General features: G+C 45.1%; 1 protein-coding gene across 1 annotated transcript in view; it reads right to left on the bottom strand.

Moving 5' to 3' along the window:
- LOC136568499 (uncharacterized) overlaps positions 1-23,001 on the bottom strand; it is a 51,984-nt gene that overhangs the window by 5,433 nt on the left and 23,550 nt on the right. Inside the window, exons 4-5 of the mRNA XM_066568506.1 lie at positions 15,021-15,030; positions 7,550-9,376 (exon numbers count right to left, since the gene is read on the bottom strand). Coding sequence (XP_066424603.1) covers positions 7,550-9,376; positions 15,021-15,030 — 1,837 coding nt within the window. The remainder of the gene's footprint in view (positions 1-7,549; positions 9,377-15,020; positions 15,031-23,001) is intronic.

Genomic DNA, 23,001 nt, shown 5'->3' with positions numbered 1-23,001 from the left:
ACAAGTAGAGGCTAGGGAAAACTGTGTTTTCTGGACTGTGTGGATTCGTTGGCCTCGCACATCAGAACCACAAAAATATGAGGCCTTGGTCAACACTGGTGCGCAGTGCACACTAATCCCATCAAGACATGTGGGGGTAGAATCTGTCTATTGCTGGTGTGACAGGGGGATCACAAGATTTTACTTTGGTGGAAGCTGATGTGAGCCTGACTGGAAATGAGGGGAAGAAACACCCTGTTGTGCCTGGCCCAGAGGCCCCATGCATTTTGGGCACAGACTTCCTCCAAAGTGGGTATTTCAAAGACCCAAAAGGACTCAGGTGGGCATTTGGGATAATAGCTGTAGAGACAGAGGGCATCCAGCAATTGAACACCTTGCCTGGACTATCACAGAACCCATCTGCAGTAGGACTCCTGAAGGTGGAAGAGCAATGAGTACCAACTGCCACCTCGACAGTGCACCACCCACAGTACAGAACAACTCGAGATGCTGTGATCCCCATCCAAAGATGATGCGTGACCTGGAGTGCCAAGGGGTGGTCAGCAAGACCCACTCACCCTTCAACAGCCCCATTTGGCCTGTGCGAAAATCTGAAGGATAATGGAGATTGACTGTGGACTATCGTGCCTTGAATGAAGTGACTCAACCATTGAGTGCTGCTGTGCCAGACATGTTGGAGCTGCAGTACAAGCTGGAGTCCAAGGCAGGAAAGTGGTACACCACTATCGATATTGCCAATGCATTTTTCTCCATTCCTCTGGTAGCAGAATGCAGGCTTCAGTTTGCTTTCATGTGGAGGGGAGTGCAGTATACCTGGAACTGACTGCCCCAGGGGTAGAAGCAGAGTCTTACCATCTGCCATGGAGTGATCCAGGCTGCACTGGAAAAGGGTGAGGATCCAGAACATCTACAGTACATCGATGAGATCATTGTGTGGGAGAACACAGCAGTAGACGTGTTTGAGAAAGGAGAGAAAATAATCCAGATTCTCCTGAAATCCGGTTTCACCATCGAGAACAAAGTTAAGGGACCTGCCCGAGAAATCCAGTTCCTGGGAGTAAAGTAGCAAGATGGATGGTGTCATATTGTATTTGAGTTGCTCCCAGATGAAGGAAGGAATGATGAATCCGACTTCATGTTCTCAGAAGGCTAATTTATTATTTTAAGATAGTATATTATATTAAAGAATGCTATACTAAACTATACTAAAGAATACAGAAAGGATACTTACAGAATGCTAAAAAGATAATAATGAAAACTCGTGACTCTTTCCAGAGTCCCGACACAGCTTGGCACTGTTTGGCCAATGAGTGAAAACACTCTCACCAGAAACCAATGAAACAATCACCTGTTGGATAAACAATCTCCAACACATTCCACATGAGCAAAACAGAGGAAAAGCAAATGAGATAATTACTGTTTTCCTTTTTCTCTGAGGTTTCTCAGCTTCCCAGGAGAAAAATCCTGGGCCAAGGGATTTTTCAGAAAATGTGAATGTGACAGTGTCAGATTCCTACCGATGTCATGAATAAGATCACAGCTGTCTCCACCAACCAACAAGAAAGAAACACAAGCTTTCCTATCTGCCATAGGCTTTTGGAATATGCATATTCCTGAGTACAGCTAGATTGTGAGCCCTCTCTACTTGGTCACCTGCAAGAAGAACACTTTCCAGTGGGGCCCTGAACAGCAGAAAGACTTTGCCCAGATTAAGCAGGAGATCGCTCATGCAGTAGCCCTTGGCCTGGTCAGGACAGGACCAGATGTCAGGAACGTGCTCTCCTCTGCAGCTGAGAGGCATGGTCTGTCCTGGAGCCTTTGGCAGAAGGTGTCTGGTGAGGCTCGAGGCCGACCACTAGGATTTTGGAGTCGAAGTTACAGAGGGTCGGAAGCCAACTGCACCCCAACAGAGAAGGAAATTTTAGCTGCCTTATGAAGGAGTCCAAGCCACCTCAGAGGTAATAGGCACTGAAGCACAATTCCTTGCAGTGGTTTTGGTTTGCTAATTTAAGATTTTTCTAATTTTGAGATTTTTTCAGCTAACATACTAAAGAATGTGGCGGGTTTGGTGTTGGATAACATGTGTGTTTCACAGAGGCGTATCCAGCTTCTCAGTAGTTCAATAGACTGTTAATTAAAAAAAAAAATCTTTGCATCACTTCACTGAATTTCCTCCCATTCTAAACCAGTACGCTCCACCTCTTGCTTATGTGAAATACACATCCAAGAGCTACTATCTAAATTACATGCCCTATAACACTTTTACTTAGAACAATAAAACTAACTGAATCAGGTAACAGGGGAAAAAAATTTACATTAACTTCTACCCCTAGAATTTCATTATAATTACAATAAAACTTTTTCACTATTATTCTACTTAATTTTATGATCTAATATGTGCCTCGCCATTCATTTCTCTTAATAAATTCTTCATCTTAGAGCGTTCATCAATTGCCTGTATTTTCTATTAAAAAATGTGGCAATTTCAGTTTGAAACCAGGCAGAAACACCAATTTTGTGTAGCGGTTTTGGTTTGCTAATTTAAGATTTCTCCAATTTTGAGATTTTCTCGGCTAATGCACTAAAGTGTGGTGAGTTTGGTGCTGGCTAATTACTAATACACTCACTTCTTGTTGTGAGAAAGGTAAAGCAAGCTTAAAATTTTAAAAGGGTATAAAGAAAATTTTATTAAAAGTAACTAGAAGGGAAAAAAGTAGTAAGAATTAAAACAAACTCTTCAGAACACTTCTCCTCCCCCCACAACTTTTTCTTTCTTACTGACAATGTAAAGAAACTATAAACTTAAGATTTCTAGTCAGTTTACTACTTTTAAAATAGTCTTTTTTCAGTTTACTGAGGGAGACAAGTCCCTCTTGTTAAGGTTGGGAGACAAGTCCTTCTTGTTAAGGTTATGGAGACTTCTTTACAAGAGGAAAGAAAACAGTTCTCTCATGGCTCTCAATTTTATTACTAATAGCAGCTGCCCAGGGAACTTTGCTATCGTGAAGTTTTTCTCATTGCTACAAGCTTTCTCACAGCTTGTCCATGGGCTATGTTGATTTATGAGGTATTGTTTTAAAGATGAGCTGTTCAAAGGCAAAAGTTCTTATTATCTATTCCTAAAATTATCTTCATCTTTGGGAACAGAGATCTTTTTCTTTATCTCTTGGAAGCACAGGACTACTCTTGTCTCTTCTTCTGTTCAAATTTCTCATGGGATTACAGTTATTTCAACATTTGCTTATCTTAGCATGGAGGCTTTTGCTCAATATCAATTTGAACACTTTAATCTCCCTATAGTTTCATGTGTCATAAGGAAAAAGAGTATTTTCTGTATACCTTACAAGAGGATATCAGCTCCAAAACAAGGCATCTCTTCCTCCCTACCATCTGGGACTTAATTTCTTCCTTACGGACTTTGATGTCTTCATGCTGTTCCTTTACGTGCTTACATCTTGTTCCTTTCACTCACTCAAGAAAAGATTAAATCCCTAAAAAAGTTAACATCAAGCCTAAAGCCAACCTGACCCGCTATAATTTGTAGCAAAGAGCTACGACTGAGCTGTGTCAAGATCAACCTCATAGTTAGTCTTTAGTTTTCTACATGAACTGCAAGAGTCTAGTTTCAGCCGCACTAAGAGAAAGAGATTTGATAATAAAATCTTCACAGCCACAGCCAGACCTGCTCCAGCCCAGGCTCTGTAGTTTTTTCTGCTTTCCTGCCTAGCAGCTGCTAGAACTCAGCTCACCTAGACTAGAGCTGGTAAGAAGAAGCCAGCAAGCAACCTAAAGAAGAGAAAAGAAGCCCAACCCACAGCAAGACCTCCCAGCCTGACCTAGCCGAGACAGAAAAGAAGCCAAGAACTGCCAACTCCTCGCCAACCAAAAAGGAAAGAGACAATTCTCGAGTTTTTTCGTCTCTAACGTGTTTCACAAAAGCGTGTCCAACTTCTCAATAGTTCAATAAACTGTTAGTTACACAAAAAAAACTTTACATCACTTCCCTAAATTTCCTCCGATTCTAAACCAAAACACTCTTCCTGGCACCCCAGCTACCAGTGCTGGGGTGGATGTTCAAAGCAAAGGTTCCCTCTACCCACCATGCCCCCAATGCCACATGGAGCAAGTAGGTTGCCCTCACTGCACAGTGTGCCCATATTGGAAAACTGAATCGCCCTGGGATTTTGGAGATAATTATAAATTGGCCTGAACATGAAAACTTTGGTCTCACTGATGAAGATGAACAAGTGACACGTGCTGAAGAAGCTCCACCATACAACCAACTGCCAGCAGAAGAAACACACTACGCTCTTTGTACTGATGGTTCCTGCCACATTGTAGGGATGAAACAAAAGTGGAAAGGAGCCGTATGGAGCCCAGCATGACAGCTTGCAGAAGCTACTGAAGGAGAAGGTGGATCAAGACGACTTGCTGAACTCAAAGCTGTTCAACTCGCCCTGGACATTGCTGAAAGAGAGAAGTGGCCAAAGCTCTGCTTCTACATTGATTCATGGATGGTAGCCAATGCTTTGTGGGGATGGTTGGAGAAGTGGAAAAAGGCTAATTGGCAGCATAGAGGAAAACGAGTCTGGGCTGCTGAAGAGTGGAAAGATATTGCTACCAGGGTAGGGAAACTATCTGTGAAAGTCCGCCATATAGATGCCCATGTCCCCAAAAGTAGAGCTAATGAGGAGCACCAAAACAATAAGCAGGTAGATCAGGCTGCAGAGATAGTGGTGTCAAAGATAGACAAATTGGCAACACAAGGGGGAGTTGTTCCTAACTCGATGGGCCCATGATGCCTCAGGTCATCAGAGCAGAGATGCCACCTATAAGTGGGCACAAGACCAAGGGGTAGATTCAAACATATACATTATTTCTGAAGTTATCCATGACTGTGAGACGTGTGCTGCCATCAAGCAGGCCAAGAGGTTGAAACCGCTATGTTATGGTAGGCAGTGGTCCAACTATAAATATGAAGAGGCCTGGCAGATTGACTACATCACACTGCCCCAGACACGCCACAGTAAGCACTACGTGCTCACAATGTCAGAAGCCACCACAGGATGGTTGGAGATCTCCCCTGTGTCTCACACTACTGCCCATAACACCATCCTAGGCCTTGAAAAATAGGTCCTTTGGAAGCATGGTACCCCTGAGAAGATGGAGTCAGACCATGGGACTCATTTCAAGAACAGCCTTATCAACACCTGGGCTAGGGAACATGGCATTGAGTGGGTGTACTGATGCCGAATTTTGCCCCAAAAGGCGATAATAAGCTGCCCAGAGACTGGATTTGAGGTCTATAGGCAGGAGGTATTTATTGGCAACGCGTTGGAGAAATCGCTAAATGGATTTCTGAATTATGTACAGCAAAAGCAGGTTTTTATACAATTTTGAAGAAGGATTACATCATTATTACATGCATATTACAGGTGGAGTCTTCCGGGAATTCTTGGTCTTCCTTAGTTAAATTTTAAGCTTTTCCTAATTTGGGCAGTTTCCTGTTATTCTTGGCATGTCTTTCCATGGCTTGGCAGAAGTTACTGTTGTAGTTGGCTTGATTCTAACGGCTTGGCAGGTCACTTTAACTTATTGGCTTCCATTTCTGCTTTTCTCTTCAAATATTCTAATTCCAATGTTTCCTCTTCAAATATTCTAATTCCAAAGTTTCTTCTGTGAGTGTTTTTTTTTGGTTAACTTATCTAGATATCTGATCAAAGTTAGGGCTCCCTAACAGTGTATTTTAGGCTATTTCAAAGTTCTTCCTAATAGTGTATTTTAGGTTATTTATTAACTTCTGCGATTCCCTTGATATACTTTTAAGTGTCTTTTAATTCTTTTATTTCTCAAAAACTATTGTTCAATATAATAAATGGCTTCATTCCCCCCTTTTCTTATAACTTACGAATTCTTTCGTCAAATTCTAATCCTATAGGGCGCTGATACGCTCGTACCATAGCCCAAATCATTTGGGTCCTTCTCATTATGATTCTTAGTCTCCACCACATACAAATATTTGTGAGAGTTAATAGTAACAGAATTACAATTACTATTAGCATTGGGTGTACCAGGTAGTTGAAGACCTGTGTAGCTGTTGGGGAGTATCCTATAAAGATATCCCACCAATGATGCTGGCCTACTTGTTCCACTTCGGTCAGGACATTCTTTATTTTCTCTGAATTATGTTCTACCTGCCATACACTGGTGTGCATTAGACCATGGGTCTATTGGGGCAGAGTCTTGGGGAAGAACTATACTTATCGAGAGTCCAATGATCAGGGTTGTGAAGGTCTGAGGTGGAGTCAGGATCATGATGTCTGTTCCTCTTGTTTATTCTTCGGAGCCTTCTTGACCCGTGAGTAATGGATCCACGTGGGTCGCTCCTTGATCCGAATCGCGGTGAAGGTAGTCAGCAGCACTTGGAAAGGTCCCTCCCACTTCTCTTGTAGGGGTTTTCCTAAAAGATTCTTAACATACACCCAATCACCGGGATTAAACGGATGCAGTTTGCAATCAGGTTGTTTAGGTTGGTGCTCTATCACCACAGCAGCATTCTTATCGAACTGTTTCCCCACCGTAATTACATAATCATAAATGTACTGGTTACCGATTTGGTCTATAGCGTCCCCATTTACAATTTGCATAGCATAAGGTCTACCATACAAAGTTTCAAATGGGCTTAACTTTTCTTTTGATCTTGGTTTGACTCTCAGCCTAAGCAGAGCAATAGGCAAAGCTTGATACCACTGCAAATTAGTCTCCTGGCATATTTTGGCAATTTGCTGTTTGATGAGATGATTCATCTTTTCCACCTGCCCACTGGCCTGTGGACGGTAAGGCGTGTGTAATTGCCATTTGATTTGTAATGCTTTGCTTATTGCTCTCACCACTTTTGCACAGAAATGTGTACCCCTATCCGAAGAAATGCTCTTCAGTACCTCAAACCGTGGAATAATTTCATTCAACAGTACTTTAGTTACTTCCCTTTCCTTATTTGTCCTACAAGGGAATGCTTCAGGCCACCCAGAAAATGTATCAGTTAATACCAACAAATACCGAAACCCCCCTTTTCTTGGGAGTTCAGAAAAATCAATTTGCCATACTTCACCTGGGAATTTACCTCGATTTATGGCTCCTTGGTGTACCTTGGTTCCCGTATTTGGGTTGTTTTTCAGACACCGCTCGCACTGGGATGTAACGTGCTTTACGGTAGTAAATAATTTCGGTCCTGCTATCCTGGCTTGCAAATATTGGTAAAGCGGATCTAGACCCCAATGGGCCTTTTCATGCTCCGTCTTTACAATCTGCCACATTAGGTTCCCTGGTATTATCAACTGTCCTGTCTCCAATTGTCCCCATCCACTGTCTAACAGTTTACCTTTATTCCTTTGAATCCATCTATGATCTGATTCCTGATAATTTGGTTGGAGGTTTACATCCAGCTCTCCTGGTATTAGAGCTGTTATATTTACCTCTCCGGTCCTTGCAGCAGCTAATTTAGCTTCTGCATCTGCCTTTCTAGTCCCAACTTCTGGAGTAGTGTTACCTTTTAGGTGTCCTTTACAATGCATTATGGCCACTTGTGCTGGGAGTTGGACTGCTTCTAGCAATCGTAGGATTTCCTCTGCATGTTTGACTGTTTTCCCTTGAGTAGTCAACAGTCCTCTTTCTTTCCAGATGGCTCCATGAGCGTGCACAACAGAAAAGGCATATTTAGAGTCTGTCCAAATATTTATTCGCATGTTCTCTGCCAATTCCAGAGCTCGAGTCAGAGCTATCAATTCTGCCTTCTGGGCTGAGGTCCCTGCAGGCAAAGGGTTTGACTCGATTACCTCTTCTGTGGTAGTTACTGCATAACCAGCCATTCTTACTCCTTGTTTTACGAAGCTGCTACCATCCGAGAACCAGTCATCTGCATCTTCGAATGGCTCTTCTTTGAGATCCGGGCGACTGGAGTAAACGGCTTCGATTGTTTCCAAGCAATTGTGCTCGATGGGTTCTGCTGAAGTCTTCCCTTCTAGGAATGAAGCTGGGTTCACAACGTTAGTTACCTGGATAGTAACATCATCTGCCTCAGCCAAGATAGCTTGGTACTTTAGGAATCTGGAAGGTGACAGCCAGTGATTTCCTTTCTGCTCTAACACAGCAGACACAGTGTGAGCTACTAACACAGTCATTTTCTGGCCCAGCGTGAGCTTTCTGGCTTCTTCAATGTTGATTATCACTGCGGCTACTGCTCTTAGACAGCCAGGCCATCCTTTACTCACTTCATCCAACTGTTTGGAGAAGTAGGCCACAGCCCTTTTGTGCGGTCCTAACTGTTGTGCTAGGACTCCTAGGGCCATTCCTTGTCGCTCATGAGAAAACAGCCAGAATGGTTTTGTCACGTCTGGAAGACCCAAGGCTGGTGCTCTCATGAGTTCCTGTTTCAGTCTCTTATAGGCTCCCTTTGCCTCGGGAGTCCAAACTAGAACACCCTTACTTTCCTTTAGTAAATCATAGAGTGGTTTGGCGAGTATTCCGTATTGATAGATCCATAGCCGACACCAACCGGTCATCCCCAGGAAGGCGCGCAAATCTCTTACCGTCTCTGGTTTAGACATTTGGCAGATGGCTTCTTTCCTGGCTGCTCCCAGGGATCGCTGTCCTCTGGAAACTTCATATCCCAGATACACCACTTCTTCTTGTACCAGCTGTGCTTTCTGTTGAGAAACTCGATATCCACTTAAACCCAGAAAGTTTAACAGGGAAATAGTCCATTCAATGCATTCTTCTTCTGTTTCTGTTGCTATTAGGAGGTCATCTACATATTGCAAAAGAGTACCATCTCCCAGCGGCCTTTCCCACTGTTCTAGTTCTTTGGCTAGTTGATTCCCAAAAATTGTAGGGCTGTTTTTGTATCCTTGTGGTAATACCGTCCAGGTGAGTTGGGTTTTTCTTCCCCTATCTACAGATTCCCATTCAAATGCAAAGATCTTTTGGCTCTCCGGAGCTAAAGGAAGGCAGAAGAATGCGTCTTTTAAATCTAACACTGTGAACCATGTCAAATTATCTTTTAATTTAGTTAAGAGTGTGTAAGGGTTAGCAACTACCGGATGTAGTGTCTTGGTTATCTCATTTACTGCCCTCAGGTCTTGGACTAATCTATAAGCTCCATTAGGTTTCTTTACTGGCAGGATTGGGGTGTTAAAATCTGATTCACATTCTATCAATAACCCTAATTCTAAAAACCTTGTGATTATGGGCTCAATTCCCTTTCTATCTTCTAACCTCAGTGGGTATTGTTTCCTAACTACCGGCCTCGCTCCAGGTATAAGTTCAATAATGATAGGTGTTGCTTGTTGTGATTTCCCAGGTATATCAGTAGCCCATACTAATGGATATGTTTCACTCAGGATACGCTCAATATTGTGACTTTCAGGCTTCGGTTCTATACAGCTGATTGTTAGGCTTAGGGCTGTAATCAGTTGCTCTTCCCTTACTTGAAATTCCAATTTGTCTTTGTTGAATTTTATTACGGCTCCCAAGTTCTCCAGTAAGTCTCTTCCTAATAGAGGCTTTGGTGAATTTGGCAAATACAGAAACTGGTGAATCCCCATTTGTTTCCCAATTTTGTATTTGATAGGTCTCAAAAAGTAAGCTTTTTCTGGTTGGCCTCTTGCTCCCACAACTTGTACAAATTCATCACTCTTAGGTACCAATTCTTGATTTAAAACCGAAAATGTTGCTCCTGTATCAATCAAAAAATCCAATTCCTTTTTACCTTCCCCTAGCTCCATTTTAACCAGTGGGTCTGCTAGGGTACGGCCCACCGGTCCCCCTCATTCACTGCCCTGATGTGCGATAGTAGTAGTGTCCATTGATCTTTCTCTTGGTTGAGGGCACTCATGTTTCCAGTGTCCCGTTTGGAAGCAATAGGCACACTGGTTTGGCCCTATTCTAGCTGGGTGGGGTTGGAACCTCCCTCCCCCTCTCACTGGGTAGCCTCTTCCCCTACCCCTGGTATTAGGTCCCAAATGGTTTGTATTTTGAGCTGTTATTGCTACAGCCCCTATTCGAGCTAGCCTCTTATCTTCCTTTTTCTTTTCCTCTATTTCTCTATTATTATACACTTTCCACGCCTCATTCAGCAACGCCTCCAGGTTTTTGTTTGCTGGATGCTCAAGCTTTTGTAATTTCTTCCTAATGTCTGGGTTACTCTGTCCCATCATTAATCCTAACAGGTGTTGTTTCCCTTCTTCCGTTGCTGGGTCCAGGGGTGTGTATTGTCTCATGGCTGCCCTAAGTCTATCCAAGAACTCTGATGGGGTCTCATCTTTTCCCTGCCTGATGTTATATAGCATCGACCAATTGATAGCCTTAGGGATCGCATTATGCAAGCCCATCGCTATCAGTTTTCTATACTGCACCAGCCTCCGATAATGCTCTTCATTGCCCGGGTCCCATTCTGGTTTACTGCTGGGGAAATTATCTTCTAGTCTCCCTGATAACACTTGAGCATGTCGTTTTCCTGTTTCCAATACGAGTTCCCTTTCTGTATCTGTCAACTCTGACAGCATCACCTCTATATCTTCCCAATCAATATCCAAATTCTTTGCCATTAATTCAAACCTCTTCGCTACTCCCTCTGGATTCCTCCTGAAGTTCCTTGCCTCATCCCTCCAATTGTTCAGATCACTTGTTGAGAACGGCACCTTTATTCTAGTCCTCTCCCCTACCATTGGCATAAGTTGTCGGAGAGGAGCTATCGTATGGTTCCCTTCCTCTCTTTGCTTTGCTTCCCTCCGTGCCACAGATCTGGTATAATACGAGTGACTAATCCCCTCCCCGGGATCTTCTTCCTGTGCCTCAATGTCTTCCCTATTCTTTCTCTTCTCTTTTCTCTTTCCCTTTCCCTGTTCATCTTCACCTTCTATTTCTGTTAACTCTTTTCCTACTACTCCCCTAGCATGGTTCACACAGTCCAACCGCCTCTCACTCTGCATCTGTCGCCTTTCTTCCCGCATCTGCCGGCGCCTATCCTGTTCCGGGCTACCGTCCTCCTCATCTTCTGTTCCCCTTCCATCTCTCTTATCCTCTATACGAATTACTATATTCAGCTTCTGTGAGTTGTTCTCTGCCTCCCTTTCGCATGTCTCATTGTCATTCTTTTCACTATATTTCAACTTAGAGACATCGCCCCCCAGTGAGTCACCTTTGTCTCCAGTCCTCGGTGTGCTGGTTTCCATTCTACAGGTACCTGATTTCCTTAAACTTCCATTCCTAGGTGTGCCACTATCCCCACATGGACTTAGTTCGGGCAGGCTGCGTGTCTCCCCTCGGCTCTCTTCTCCATGTGGACTGCCCTCTTCCCTCTCAACTTCTAGTCTGGGTGGGCTGTCAACATCCCTGTAGCTCCCAGACCCCTGTGGACTATCCAGTCCCTGTGGGCTGCTTTCCCTCTTGTTAGTCCCCGATTTTAATGGGCCACCCCCCTCCCAACTGTTGTCTAGCTTCTGAGGGCTGTGCCCAAACTTGGATTTCCACCATCGTTCCAGTTCCTTTAATGGGCTAGGATCCCCTTGTTCCTCTTTTGGCCTGGGAAGAGGCCCTTCCTGTCCTGGGGCGAATGGATGGTATTCCCACAGGCTTATTTCGCTCTCCTTTCCACTGTCCCTTCTTGTTAACTTAAGACATTGTTGCCCAATGCTACATGCATCACAGCAACGTTCTTTAGGCTTTGATCCTTTCTTATCTTTTTCCAGGGCTAGTACTAGGGGGTCCTGAGGTGCTACGTTTACCCCGCACTCTTTTTGCCACTCTGGTTTATTTCTTAAGGTAAAGAACATATCAGCATACATCACTTCGTCCCATTTATTAAGTCGACGGAGGAAAAGCATCAGTTGTAAGATAGTGTTATAATTAGTTGTTCCCTCCGGCAGCCATTTCTCATCGTCATCTAACTTATACAATGGCCACCACTGTGTGCAATATTTAAGGAGTGTCTTTTTACTTATGTTTCCCCCCGGAATCCCTCCCAAGTCCTTCCAATGCTTTAGGATACATCCTAAGGGGGTTTTCATATTTACGTCCTTACTCTGTTGACCTCCCATTACTATTCCCTGTGGCTGTGTTTACTGTTTAACCGGATCAGTCCCTTTCCCGCAAGTACTGTATGCCAATTTATTTTAACACTTCACACACACAATTTCCAATCACTTTGTCCGTTTCCGACCTGGCTTCTCGCGAAGAACAGGAAATGCGGAGTGGGACTCCCTTTCGCTTCGCAGCGATGCTGCGTCTCATTCACTCTCATCCATACCCATACACCTTTATCTACAAGATTACATAGAGTGACAAAATGTCTCCTGTAAGATTTGCAACAGACACATAGAACACCACAAACTGACCGACCTCTCTCCCGGTCTCAGAGAGCAATCTTCGTTCTTGACCCTTAATTCACAGTAAATATAACACAATATTAAAACAGTTTTCCACACAATAAGAAGAACCCAAAAATACCAAGATAAATGAAAAACAAATATTCCTTCCAGCAGGACTCTAACCTGCGTTTCTAATATTCCTTCCAGCAGGACTCTAACCTGCGTTTCCAATATTCCTACCAGCAGGACTCTAACCTGCGTTTCTATTACCGGGACTCTAACCCAGCTGGGATTCTTTACCAGAGCGTCCCCTGGAATCCCTTCGAGCGGTCACGTCTGACCCTCGTTTCCCAATAAAGCGCTTTACCATAAAACCTATAAGCAAAGATAAATACCTCTTAATTTGGAGCAGGAGATGCAGAAAGTTCTTGTCCACCGATGCGCGTTGGCTGGGGGATGGGGATCTCTTCTGACAGAATTCCGTCAGGGGCCCTGAAGAGGTCCCGGCCCCCCGAGTCAAGGCTCGGACGGACCCTTTTCTGTCCTGCCGCGGTCGCCAAAATGATGCCGAATTTTGCCCCAAAAGGCGATAATAAGCTGCCCAGAGACTGGATTTGAGGTCTATAGGCAGGAGGTATTTATTGGCAACGCGTTGGAGAAATCACTAAATGGATTTCTGAATTATGTACAGCAAAAGCAGGTTTTTATACAATTTTGAAGAAGGATTACATCATTATTACATGCATATTACAGGCGGAGTCTTCCAGGAACTCTTGGTCTTCCTTAGTGTCATGGTTTGACACTGGCACAATGCCAGTGCCCCCATGAAGATACCTTCTCCCTGGTTTCTGCTGTGAGATGTGACCAGGAATAAGCAAAGCAGGCTCCTACTTAGGGAAAAAGAACCAGAACTTTATTAACTACTCTACAACTACAGATAAAAAGGAACACACACAGGGAAAATGAAAACCTCACAAATGCATTTCCTCCTCCCCCCACCAAATTTCCAACACAATACATTTGTTCCTCAAATCACCAACTCTCGGTCCAGCATCACTTTTTAGACAATCAATCCTCAGTTCATCAAGAGGAGAGGAGTCCTTCTTGTACCATGGGCTTCCCCTGGAAACACAGTCGAAGCCTCGTGTGTTTCTGTGTCACTCGTGGCACCGCCCGGAGTGCATCTGCCGTTGTGACTTCTTCCTTTCCATGTCCAGTGCTCTCACCACTGAACATGGACCAGAACTGCTTCTAGGGTTGTCTTTTTAAAGATGCTCTGTCCCGATCCAAAAAAGGCACAGTCTCTCCTTTGGGACACCTGTCCCCACAATCTCTCCTTTGGGACACCTGTCCCCCCCATATTTTTTCACCCCCCGGGGCCGAGGGGCATCAACACTGAGCAGTCTCTGTATCACAAACAATCTCTCCTTTGGGACACCTGTCCCCCCCATATTTTCACCCCCTGGGGCCGAGGGGCATCAACACTGAACCCTCTTGGTTCTAAGGCCATTGCCTCCCCCTAGAATGCAGTCTCTGTATCACAAGGAACATGTTTCTGTCCATGGCTATACAAAAAGAGTCCAGCAAAAGCCACTCCATCATCTCTTCCCACTAGGATTCTTCTCTATTCTTCTACTATCTCTCACTCGCCCAGACCTCTCTCACACTGGCCCATTTCTTCCTCATCTTCCACTCTATCTTCCAGGAAAGGTCAATGTTCTGTAAAGTTCTCATTCTCCAAAAAGGGGTTAAAAGCTCCTACAAGCGGCCGGCTGAACCCCCCCCTCTTCTCCGTCCCAGCCGTGCTGCCGGCGCAGGCCCATGTTTATCCAGTTTCAAGGTTACAGTCCCAGGCAGCGGCTCTCTTTCTCTCTCTCTCTCTGTGTCTCTCAGGGGGGGCTGCCCGATGGTTCCCGGTGTCTCTCTCTCTCTCTCTCTCTCTTCCACCCTTCCACCCCCGGGCTCAGGCCTACCTCTCCCGGCCACATGGCTTTCCCCTCCCCCTGCCCAGCCAGCAGCTGGGCCGGGGGAGAGACCCAAACTCTTTCCCGCCGGAAACCCAAGAGGACCCTCCCAGGGGAGAGCTCTGCTTTTAACTCCGTGTTCTCAGAGGCGTGTCCATGTCTCAATGGTCAGGTTAAATGCCAATATTAAAGTCTGAATATCCATTGGCCAAAAACACAGCATCCCAAAAAACACATTTCCTGTCAAACCACCACACTTAGTTAAATTTTAAGCTTTTCCTAATTTGGGCAGTTTCCTGTTATTCTTGGCATGTCTTTCCATGGCTTGGCAGAAGTTACTGTTGTAGTTGGCTTGATTCTAACGGCTTGGCAGGTCACTTTAACTTATTGGCTTCCATTTCTGCTTTTCTCTTCAAATATTCTAATTCCAATGTTTCCTCTTCAAATATTCTAATTCCAAAGTTTCTTCTGTGAGTGTTTTTTTTGGTTAACTTATCTAGATATCTGATCAAAGTTAGGGCTCCCTAACAGTGTATTTTAGGCTATTTCAAAGTTCTTCCTAATAGTGTATTTTAGGTTATTTATTAACTTCTGCGATTCCCTTGATATACTTTTAAGTGTCTTTTAATTCTTTTATTTCTCAAAAACTATTGTTCAATATAATAAATGGCTTCAGTACCATATCCCCTACCATGCACCAGCTGCAGGCAAAGTGGAGAGGTACAACGGACTGTTAAAAACCACCTTGAAGGCATTGGGTGGGGGATCTTTCAAAAATTGGGAGCAGCATTTAGCAAAGGCCACCTGGTTAGTTAATACCTGAGGATCCACCAACCAAGCAGGCTCTGCCTAATCTGAGTCCCTGCATACAGTAGACGGAGACAAACTCCCAGTAAGTACATGTCAGAGGTTTGTTAGGAAAAACTGTTTGGATTAATTCTGCCTTTAGTACAGACAAACCCATTCGTGGGGTTGTCTGCTCAGGGACCAGGTTGCACATGGTGAGTAATGCAGAAAGATGGAACATCACGATGTGTGCCTCAGGGAGATCTGATTTTTTTGTGAGAACCATGTGTAAATATCCCTGTTTGCTGAATGTTACTGCCATTGTCTGTGTATAGCTGTATACTATGTATATATATATATATGTATGTATAGTGTTTTAGTTATAATATATATTGTCACTGTGGCACTTGATAAAGAAGGATGCAGGACATGTTTTATGGTGCAAAAGAAAGGATCAAACCCCATTTATATTGCACATCCCCTCTTATAGGGTTTTTTAGGAACATCCCCTGTCTATCCCCAATTGGTCAGTAACAAGTTGTTACCCTGTATTGATTGGTGACTCAAACCCCTGGTGTGTATGTGCAGGAAAAGTTGTTTGTGAGAGATAGTTTTCATTTTTCTGTCTAATGGTGTAAAAACAGTTTATACAGGTGGCTAGTGTTTATCACAGTCCTAGAGTTCTTTCACAGGGAAAGCGGGTTGTTTTCTGTTGCAGTGTGATGCCATTTCTTGTTTCACCTATCCCAACCCCCCAGGTGTGCCAACCTCTCCTTTCCCCTCCCCCTGTCCCCGGGGCTTAAAAGGAGACGGGGCCATGCGGTCGGGATTCTGTTGGGAGCTGTTACAAGATTCAGAGGTCTGTCATCCTGGAATAAAACTCTGGATTAAAACTCTATGATAGAATTCTCTCCTTTTTCTCTTCACCGTCACCTGAACCTTTTCCACCAGAGGTAAACTGAATTTCTACTATGCCTGGATTTGTTCCGAGTGCCTAGCTGCAGCATCCAGCCGGCCAAAGGTATCTCTGAGGTGAAACACCACAGCTGCCGCCCTTGGCCCAGCAGCAAGGGTCAGACGAGGCCAGGCACGTCCCACCTGGAAATATTGGGATTAATATTCCATAGTTTTCCACAGTCTTAGAGCTCTTTCTCAGGAAAAGCAAGTTGTTTTCACTGCTGCAGAACTCTGTTCTCACAAAGAGCTGTCAGCTTTCTCATGGTTTCTGTCGGCTCGAGTCAGGATTCAGTTTGTAGGCCTTTGGCCTGCTGTTTCACTACCACAATGTATTAGTTTTGGTAGGAAGCTGACAATATGGGGATAAGGGGTGGAATGTCCTGGGGTGACTTTATGATGCTTGTATCCCCATTCATCTGTTTAGCCCAGAAATAAGTTTTGCAACTTGAAGACTGGTTCTGAGAGCGAAGGGCGGGGGGGGGGGGAGAGAAGAAGTGTGCAGTTTGTTTTCAGAAACTACACTCACTCCTCCACATTCCTGCTCCTGGACTGTGTCGTCTGTGGACGGACAGCCAGCGGGACAGAGCTCTCCTTTTATTTTAGTTAGTTTTTAGCTAGCTGAGGCAGAGAAGTTCCCTGGACTGTGGTTTTTCTTTTTCTTGGAACTGTTCAAACTTGCTTTGGACTGAAAACTCAGAAGAGCACCAGCAGCTCATACCTGTGGCCCACTGGGCCATGCCTGGGCCATGGCATTTCCAGCACCAGAGGGACTGATAAGAGACTGAGTGAGCCAAGCTACAGCCAACGAAGGACTTTCTGAGTTTGTCATCTCTTTAGAGTGGCAAGAGGTTTTATTGTTTGATATTGTTCACTTTTTTTTTGTTCTGGTGCATGCTTTGCCTGTTTAATAAACAGTCTTTTTCCACTTATCTCCAAGGAAATATTTTCCTGAACCAGTTGGGGGAGGGGCCGCTTGAATCTGTTTTCTAGAGGAACCCCTTTAGAGCTTTTCTCCCAAATTTTCCCTAAACCAGGACAGGTATTTAATACCATATGAGGTCGTGTGCAGCAATAAATGCTAAGAGAAAGAAGGAGGAGAGGAGACATTCATTAAGGTGTTTGTCTTCTGAAGCAACACTATACGTACTTAGATCCTACTTCCCAAGAGGTGGCTGGAGATCACCTACTAATGGGAAGTAGAGAATAAATCTTTTTGTTTTCTTTTGCTTCCTTACACAGCCTTTGCTTTTTTAATGAAACTACCTTTATCTCAACCCATGAGGTTTTCATCTTATTTTGTCCCCCTGTCCTGCTGAGAAGGGGGAGTGATATAGTAGCTTGGTGGTGTTACCAAAGAGTGTTTGCGATCACTTAAAAAATCACCGGCAAGGGTATTAGCAAAAACCAGCTTTAATATTAAGCAATGGCATGACAAAGTTCATTGGCAAGTTTCACTCTACCACTTACTAGTCAGTCAAGGCACATCAAGGAAAAACAAGAAACAACAAAACCAAACAAAATCCAGGCAATCAAAACAGAAATAAAATGAGACCTATCTAGGGGTGCGTGTGTGTGTGTTTAGGGGTGTGTGACAAAAGGATTGTGAGGGCAAGAATAAAAGGAATATGGCCTAAAAGCTTAACAGCATTTAGACTTAATAGTACTTTAACTTTGTGACAGCTACAGCTGGTCTGAAGCTGCACAGATAAAATTTGCCATAACAGAACCCCAATTCAACTAGCCTAGTTTGTTAAAGAGTAGAAGTAAATGGGTCCCCAGATAAGACAATGATAGGTTGGATTTGAACTCAAACTGGGGACCCCAGTAAATCCCATTCAATCCTGAATGCAGACATCTAATTGGCCATTGAGCTGGGCAGTATTGAGACCTCAACAAATCACGTGTTCAAGCGCGGGAATTTTGAACCCCCTCTAAAAGGGGGCATCCATGAATAAATGTTGGCTGTTGTCGCACGATCTTGGCATATTCAATCATGTGCCTGTCTCCAAAACTGCGACAAATGTTAACAAGTGGTGAACCCCAGATGTGACGTAACAGCTGCTGTGGGAAGAGTGGGGAGAGAGAGGGCAGAGTGTAGAGCTTGCCTGCAGTGTACAGGGCTGCCTAAAAATATGGATAAAGATATGGACCCTCCTTTTACGGGAATGGGGGGTAGACTATGAAGAGCAGGCTTTGTTAGCCTTGCTGATGTGGACTAAGAACCACGGGTTAGAAACAACTAAAGAAGCCTCCCTTGATATAAAAACTTGGGAGTGGACTGGGAGATTCATAATCAAAGCAGCCTTCACAGGTGATGAAGTCGCCATAAAAGTTATAAAGCCCTATAGGCTCATTTTGGGCTAGTTGAGGCAGTTAAAAACCAAGAAGTACAGCTAGGACAGGGCACCGGACACACTGGAGGAGCAGATGGGCGAGACGGCCACTTCACACTGCCACACTACACTGAACAGGTGCCCTGCCAAGTGGCAGAGCCGTGGCAGGTGACAGAGCTGTGGCTGTGCCGGGCCACGGCTGTGCCGGGCTGCGCTGTGCCCCCTGCTGCCTGCACTGCTCGTGCCAGAGCTGTCCTCTATTGCCACGGAAACACTCGGACCACCTCTGCACGAGGATGATTGGCTTGACTCTGAAACCACGCCTGTGGTCCCACCTCCGCCTGGCATGCCCACTCACGACTGTGACTTGTGAGTGGACACCAGAGATGCATCATCACACATACCCAGAACTCAAGCCACCGTCATACCCGGAAGTATAGATGGGATGCAAAATCCCAGAAGCATGGTACTACATACTCTGCCACAGACGCTGCCGAGAATGGTACAGCCACAGGGACACATACCGACAAGGAACTTCAGCAACACCTGTGGAGAGAATCTGAGCCATTGCCTTTTTGCCGAACCCCGCGAGAATGCCGCCGCTGTGCTGCCAGCATCTAGGCTCAGTCCGGTCAGTGTCTGGCAACAGGTAAAGTGAGCTGTGATCACGCATGGGGATTTCAAAGGAGCAGACAAAATTGACATGCCTATGCCAGGTGGTTGGGAGTCTGGGGACGGGACAGTTGAAATATACCCAGTGCTGAGAGGTAGTGGAACCATGTCTAATAAATATACACCTTTTCAATGGCCAGTTCTTTCTGAATTGTGCCAGCTCATTGCAAAGCATAGCCTGGGGTCTCCTGCAGTAGCAAACATGCTGCAATTTCTAACTGCAGAAGAAATAATTCCTTTTGATATTAAGCAGCTAGCTAAATTGATATATACCCCAGTTCAGTATATGGTTTTCGAATCCACCTGGTGACGTAGTGCAGAGCAGCAGGAATTACAAAACTTAAGAGTTTTGCAACAGGATCCACACTTTGGGGCAAGGGTTTCTCAGCTCCTAGGATTGCCACCAGTGGGGGACCCCCAACTTCAAGCAAGGTTACACCCATTGGTGCTGGCACAAGTAAAAGATTTGGGGATACAGGCATTGTTCAAAGTGGCAAACATGGCTAACCAGACCCAGAGATATTCAGAGATTAAACAAGGAGTTATAGAGCCATACCTGCAATTTATAGAAAGACTACAGGATACCATGGAAAAACAAATAGTAAATATTAAGGCCAGAAATCAATTAATTTTACAGTTGGTAAGGGACAATGCTAATGAAGATTGCAGAAAAATCATAGAACTGTTGCCAAATGAAAATCCATCTTTAGATGACATGTGGTAGGCATAGGGACAGGTGTTCGGAAGATTTCGGGCTGTGACGGAAAATTACAGGAATCCTTCTACCCCTCTCCCCATAGATAAGGATCACCCTTGGAATGTAGCCAAACATGTAGCCCCCCTAACCTATGGATGCCAGTAACTTTCCACTCCATACTAACCCTAGGAAGTATAGCCAAACCCCTTTCTGACGTAGAGAAACCCCTTAGTCCATAAATACCCTTGAGACCCCTCAATAAAGGCCTTTAACCGTCCACCACATTGGTGTTAGCGTCCGTTATTGGCCACGAGGGATCCCAAGGAGGAGATCGCAGTGCTGGACTCCGATACCAGGTCATCGCGGCCTTCACAAGAAGGCAACAATGACATGATAAATGCCTGTGCCAAAGTTGGATCTGAATCCCATAGCATGCCTTTGTTAGCAGATTCTATTACAGCTGTGTCCTGATTTAGGGCAAATTTTGGAGGAAACCTCCGAATTGGGGTCCTCTAGAAAGCAAATCCAAGTGGCTCCTCCCCCAACTGGTCCAGAAAAATATTTCCTTGGAGAAAAGTGGAAAAAGACTGTTTATTAAACAGGCAAAGCATGCACCAGAACAAAAAAAAAGTGAACAATATCAAACAATAAAACCTCTTGCCACTCTAAAGAGATGACAAACTCAGAAAGTCCTTCGTTGGCTGTAGCTTGGCTCACTCAGTCTCTTATCTGTTCCTCCAGTGCTGGGAAATGCTGTAGCCCAGACCAGGCCCAGTAGGCCACAGCTGTGAACCTCCAGTGCTCCCCTGGGTCCCCAGTCCAGAGCAGGTTTTAACAGTTCCAAGAGAAAGAAAAAAAAACCAAGTCCAGGGAACTTCTCTGCCTCAGCTAGCTAAAAGCTAACTAAAAAGCAAAGGACAACTCTCTCTCTGTCTGTTCCCTAGACAACACAGTCCAGGAGCAGGAATGTGGAGGAGTGAGTGTAGTTTCTGAAAACAAACTGCACGCTTATTCTCTCCCTCCCCCCCTCCCCCCTTCAGTCTCAGAACCAGTCTTCAAGTTGCAAAACTTATTTCTGGGACAAACAGACAAATGGGGATACAATTCAGCATCATAAGGTCACCCCAGGACAAGCTGCTGTAAGGTTGACATCCCATTGGATGTGGACAACGAGGCCGCATGAAAGCAAACTGTCCCCGCAAGCCCATTCCACTGGGGACATTTCAAGGACAGAGGAATATAGATGTAAATGTGAACTGCAACAAATGTGGGAGATCCAGACAAGTGACCAGACTATGCAAATCCAAATTCCATATTACTGGACAACTTCTTAAGGACCAGGGAAATGGGTGACTGAGTGCAAGGGGGAGACGCGTGACAATACAAGTATCTTCCTACCCTCCTGTGCAAGCTTATGTGACCAGCTTACAGGAAGGACAAGAGGATCAGCTGGAATAGATGTTTCCACCTCAATCCCAACAACTATAATCACATTAAAGATACATAAGGTCCCTCTCGAGGTCCAGGGGCCCATAGGGAAAGGACTGAGTGCACTGCTGACTGGAAGATCCAGTGCCACTCTACAAGGTATTTTTGTGCATCCATGTGTTATAGACTTTGATTTTACAGAAAAAATACATGCTTTGGTATTAACACATACTCCACCCATCACTATCCCTGCTAAAACCCAAGGTGCTCAACTCATTCCTTTTAAGTCTTCTGTCTGTAGAACAGAAACTAGGGTGCGAGGAGACCAAGGCTTCAGATCAACAGGAGAGCCACAGGTGTACTGAACTCAGGTCATATGTGATTGTCACGGTTTGATGCCGGCACAATGCCAGTGCCCCCATGAAAATATATTCTCCCTGGTGTCTGCTGTGAGATGTGACCAGGAATAGAGCAAAGCAGGCTCCAACTTAGGAATGAAGAAGAAAAACTTTATTAACCTACAACTATATATGGAAAGAAACACACACAGAACTCAGAATGAAAACCTTCCAAAAACATTCCTCCTCCCCTCACCAAATTTCCAATACATCCACCCCTCAGATCATCAACTCTCAGTCCATCACCACCCTTTAGATAATCAATTCTCAGTTCATCAAGGAGAGAGCAGTCCTTCTTGCACCATAGGCTTCCCCTGGAAACACAGTTGAGACATCTTGTGTTTCCATGTCACACGTGGCACCGCCCGGAGAACATTTGCCATCATGACATCTTCCTTCCATGCCCAGTGCTCTCACCACTGCGCATGGACCAGAGCTGCTTCTAGGGTTCCCCTTTTAAGGATGCTTTGCCCAGTTCCAAAAAGAGCACAGTCTCTTACTTCTGGGACACCTATCCCCCCCACAAATTCACCCCCTGGGGCCGAGGAGTCTTGAGAACAGAGATCTTCTTCTTCTTCCCCAAAGACGGAGGGCACCATCACCATCCTCCTCACCCGTCGTCTCTGTTCACGCACTCCTTCACATAACATCACTGCACTGTCTTGGCTCCAAGCCATTGCCTTCCCCTAAATGCAGTCTCTGTGTCACAGGAAAAAAATGGTTCTGTCCATGGCTATACAAGAAAAGTCCAGCCAAAGGCCACTCCATCACCTCTGCCCAGCCAAGATTCTTCTCCACTTCTCTCGTGGCCCATTTCCTCTTATCTCATCTCATCTCTATCTCTCTTCTCATTCAGCTCCAGGAGGATCAGCATTTGTAAGGTTTCCATCATCCAAGAAAAGGGTTAAAAATCTCAGTCTCTGCCTGTCCAGAACTGCCACAGCTGCCCTGCTGGGCACCTTCTTGCCACACCCCCCCTTTCTCCTTCCCAGCCGGCCGTGCTATCAAATTTCAAGGTGGCACAGCACAGGCACAGGCCCTCTCTCTCTCTCCTGGGGGAGGGGTGGGGGGGTGGCTGCCCAATGTCTCTCAGGGTTCCTCCACCCTTCCATCCTGCAGGGGCCTTCACCTCCTTTCTCTGTCCAGGGCCCCAGCTCACCTCACCCAGCCGCATGGCTTCCCCTCCCCCGCCCAGCCTGCAGCCAGGCAGGGGAGGTCTGAACTCTTCACTGACCGGAACCTAAGAGAAAGTTTTCCTGAGAGTTCTCTGCTTTTAACCCCCTGTGTTCTCAGAGGCGTATCCATGTCCTCAGTGGCCACACCAGCTGCCAATATTCAAATCTGAGCACCTATTGGTTTGACCACAGCATCCCAAAAAACTCACTTCCTCTCAAACCAGGA

The sequence above is a fragment of the Molothrus aeneus genome, chromosome W, assembly GCF_037042795.1.
Source record: "Molothrus aeneus isolate 106 chromosome W, BPBGC_Maene_1.0, whole genome shotgun sequence".
Taxonomy (NCBI): Eukaryota; Metazoa; Chordata; class Aves; order Passeriformes; family Icteridae; genus Molothrus; species Molothrus aeneus.
This window is presented reverse-complemented; position numbering and strand designations above follow the sequence as displayed.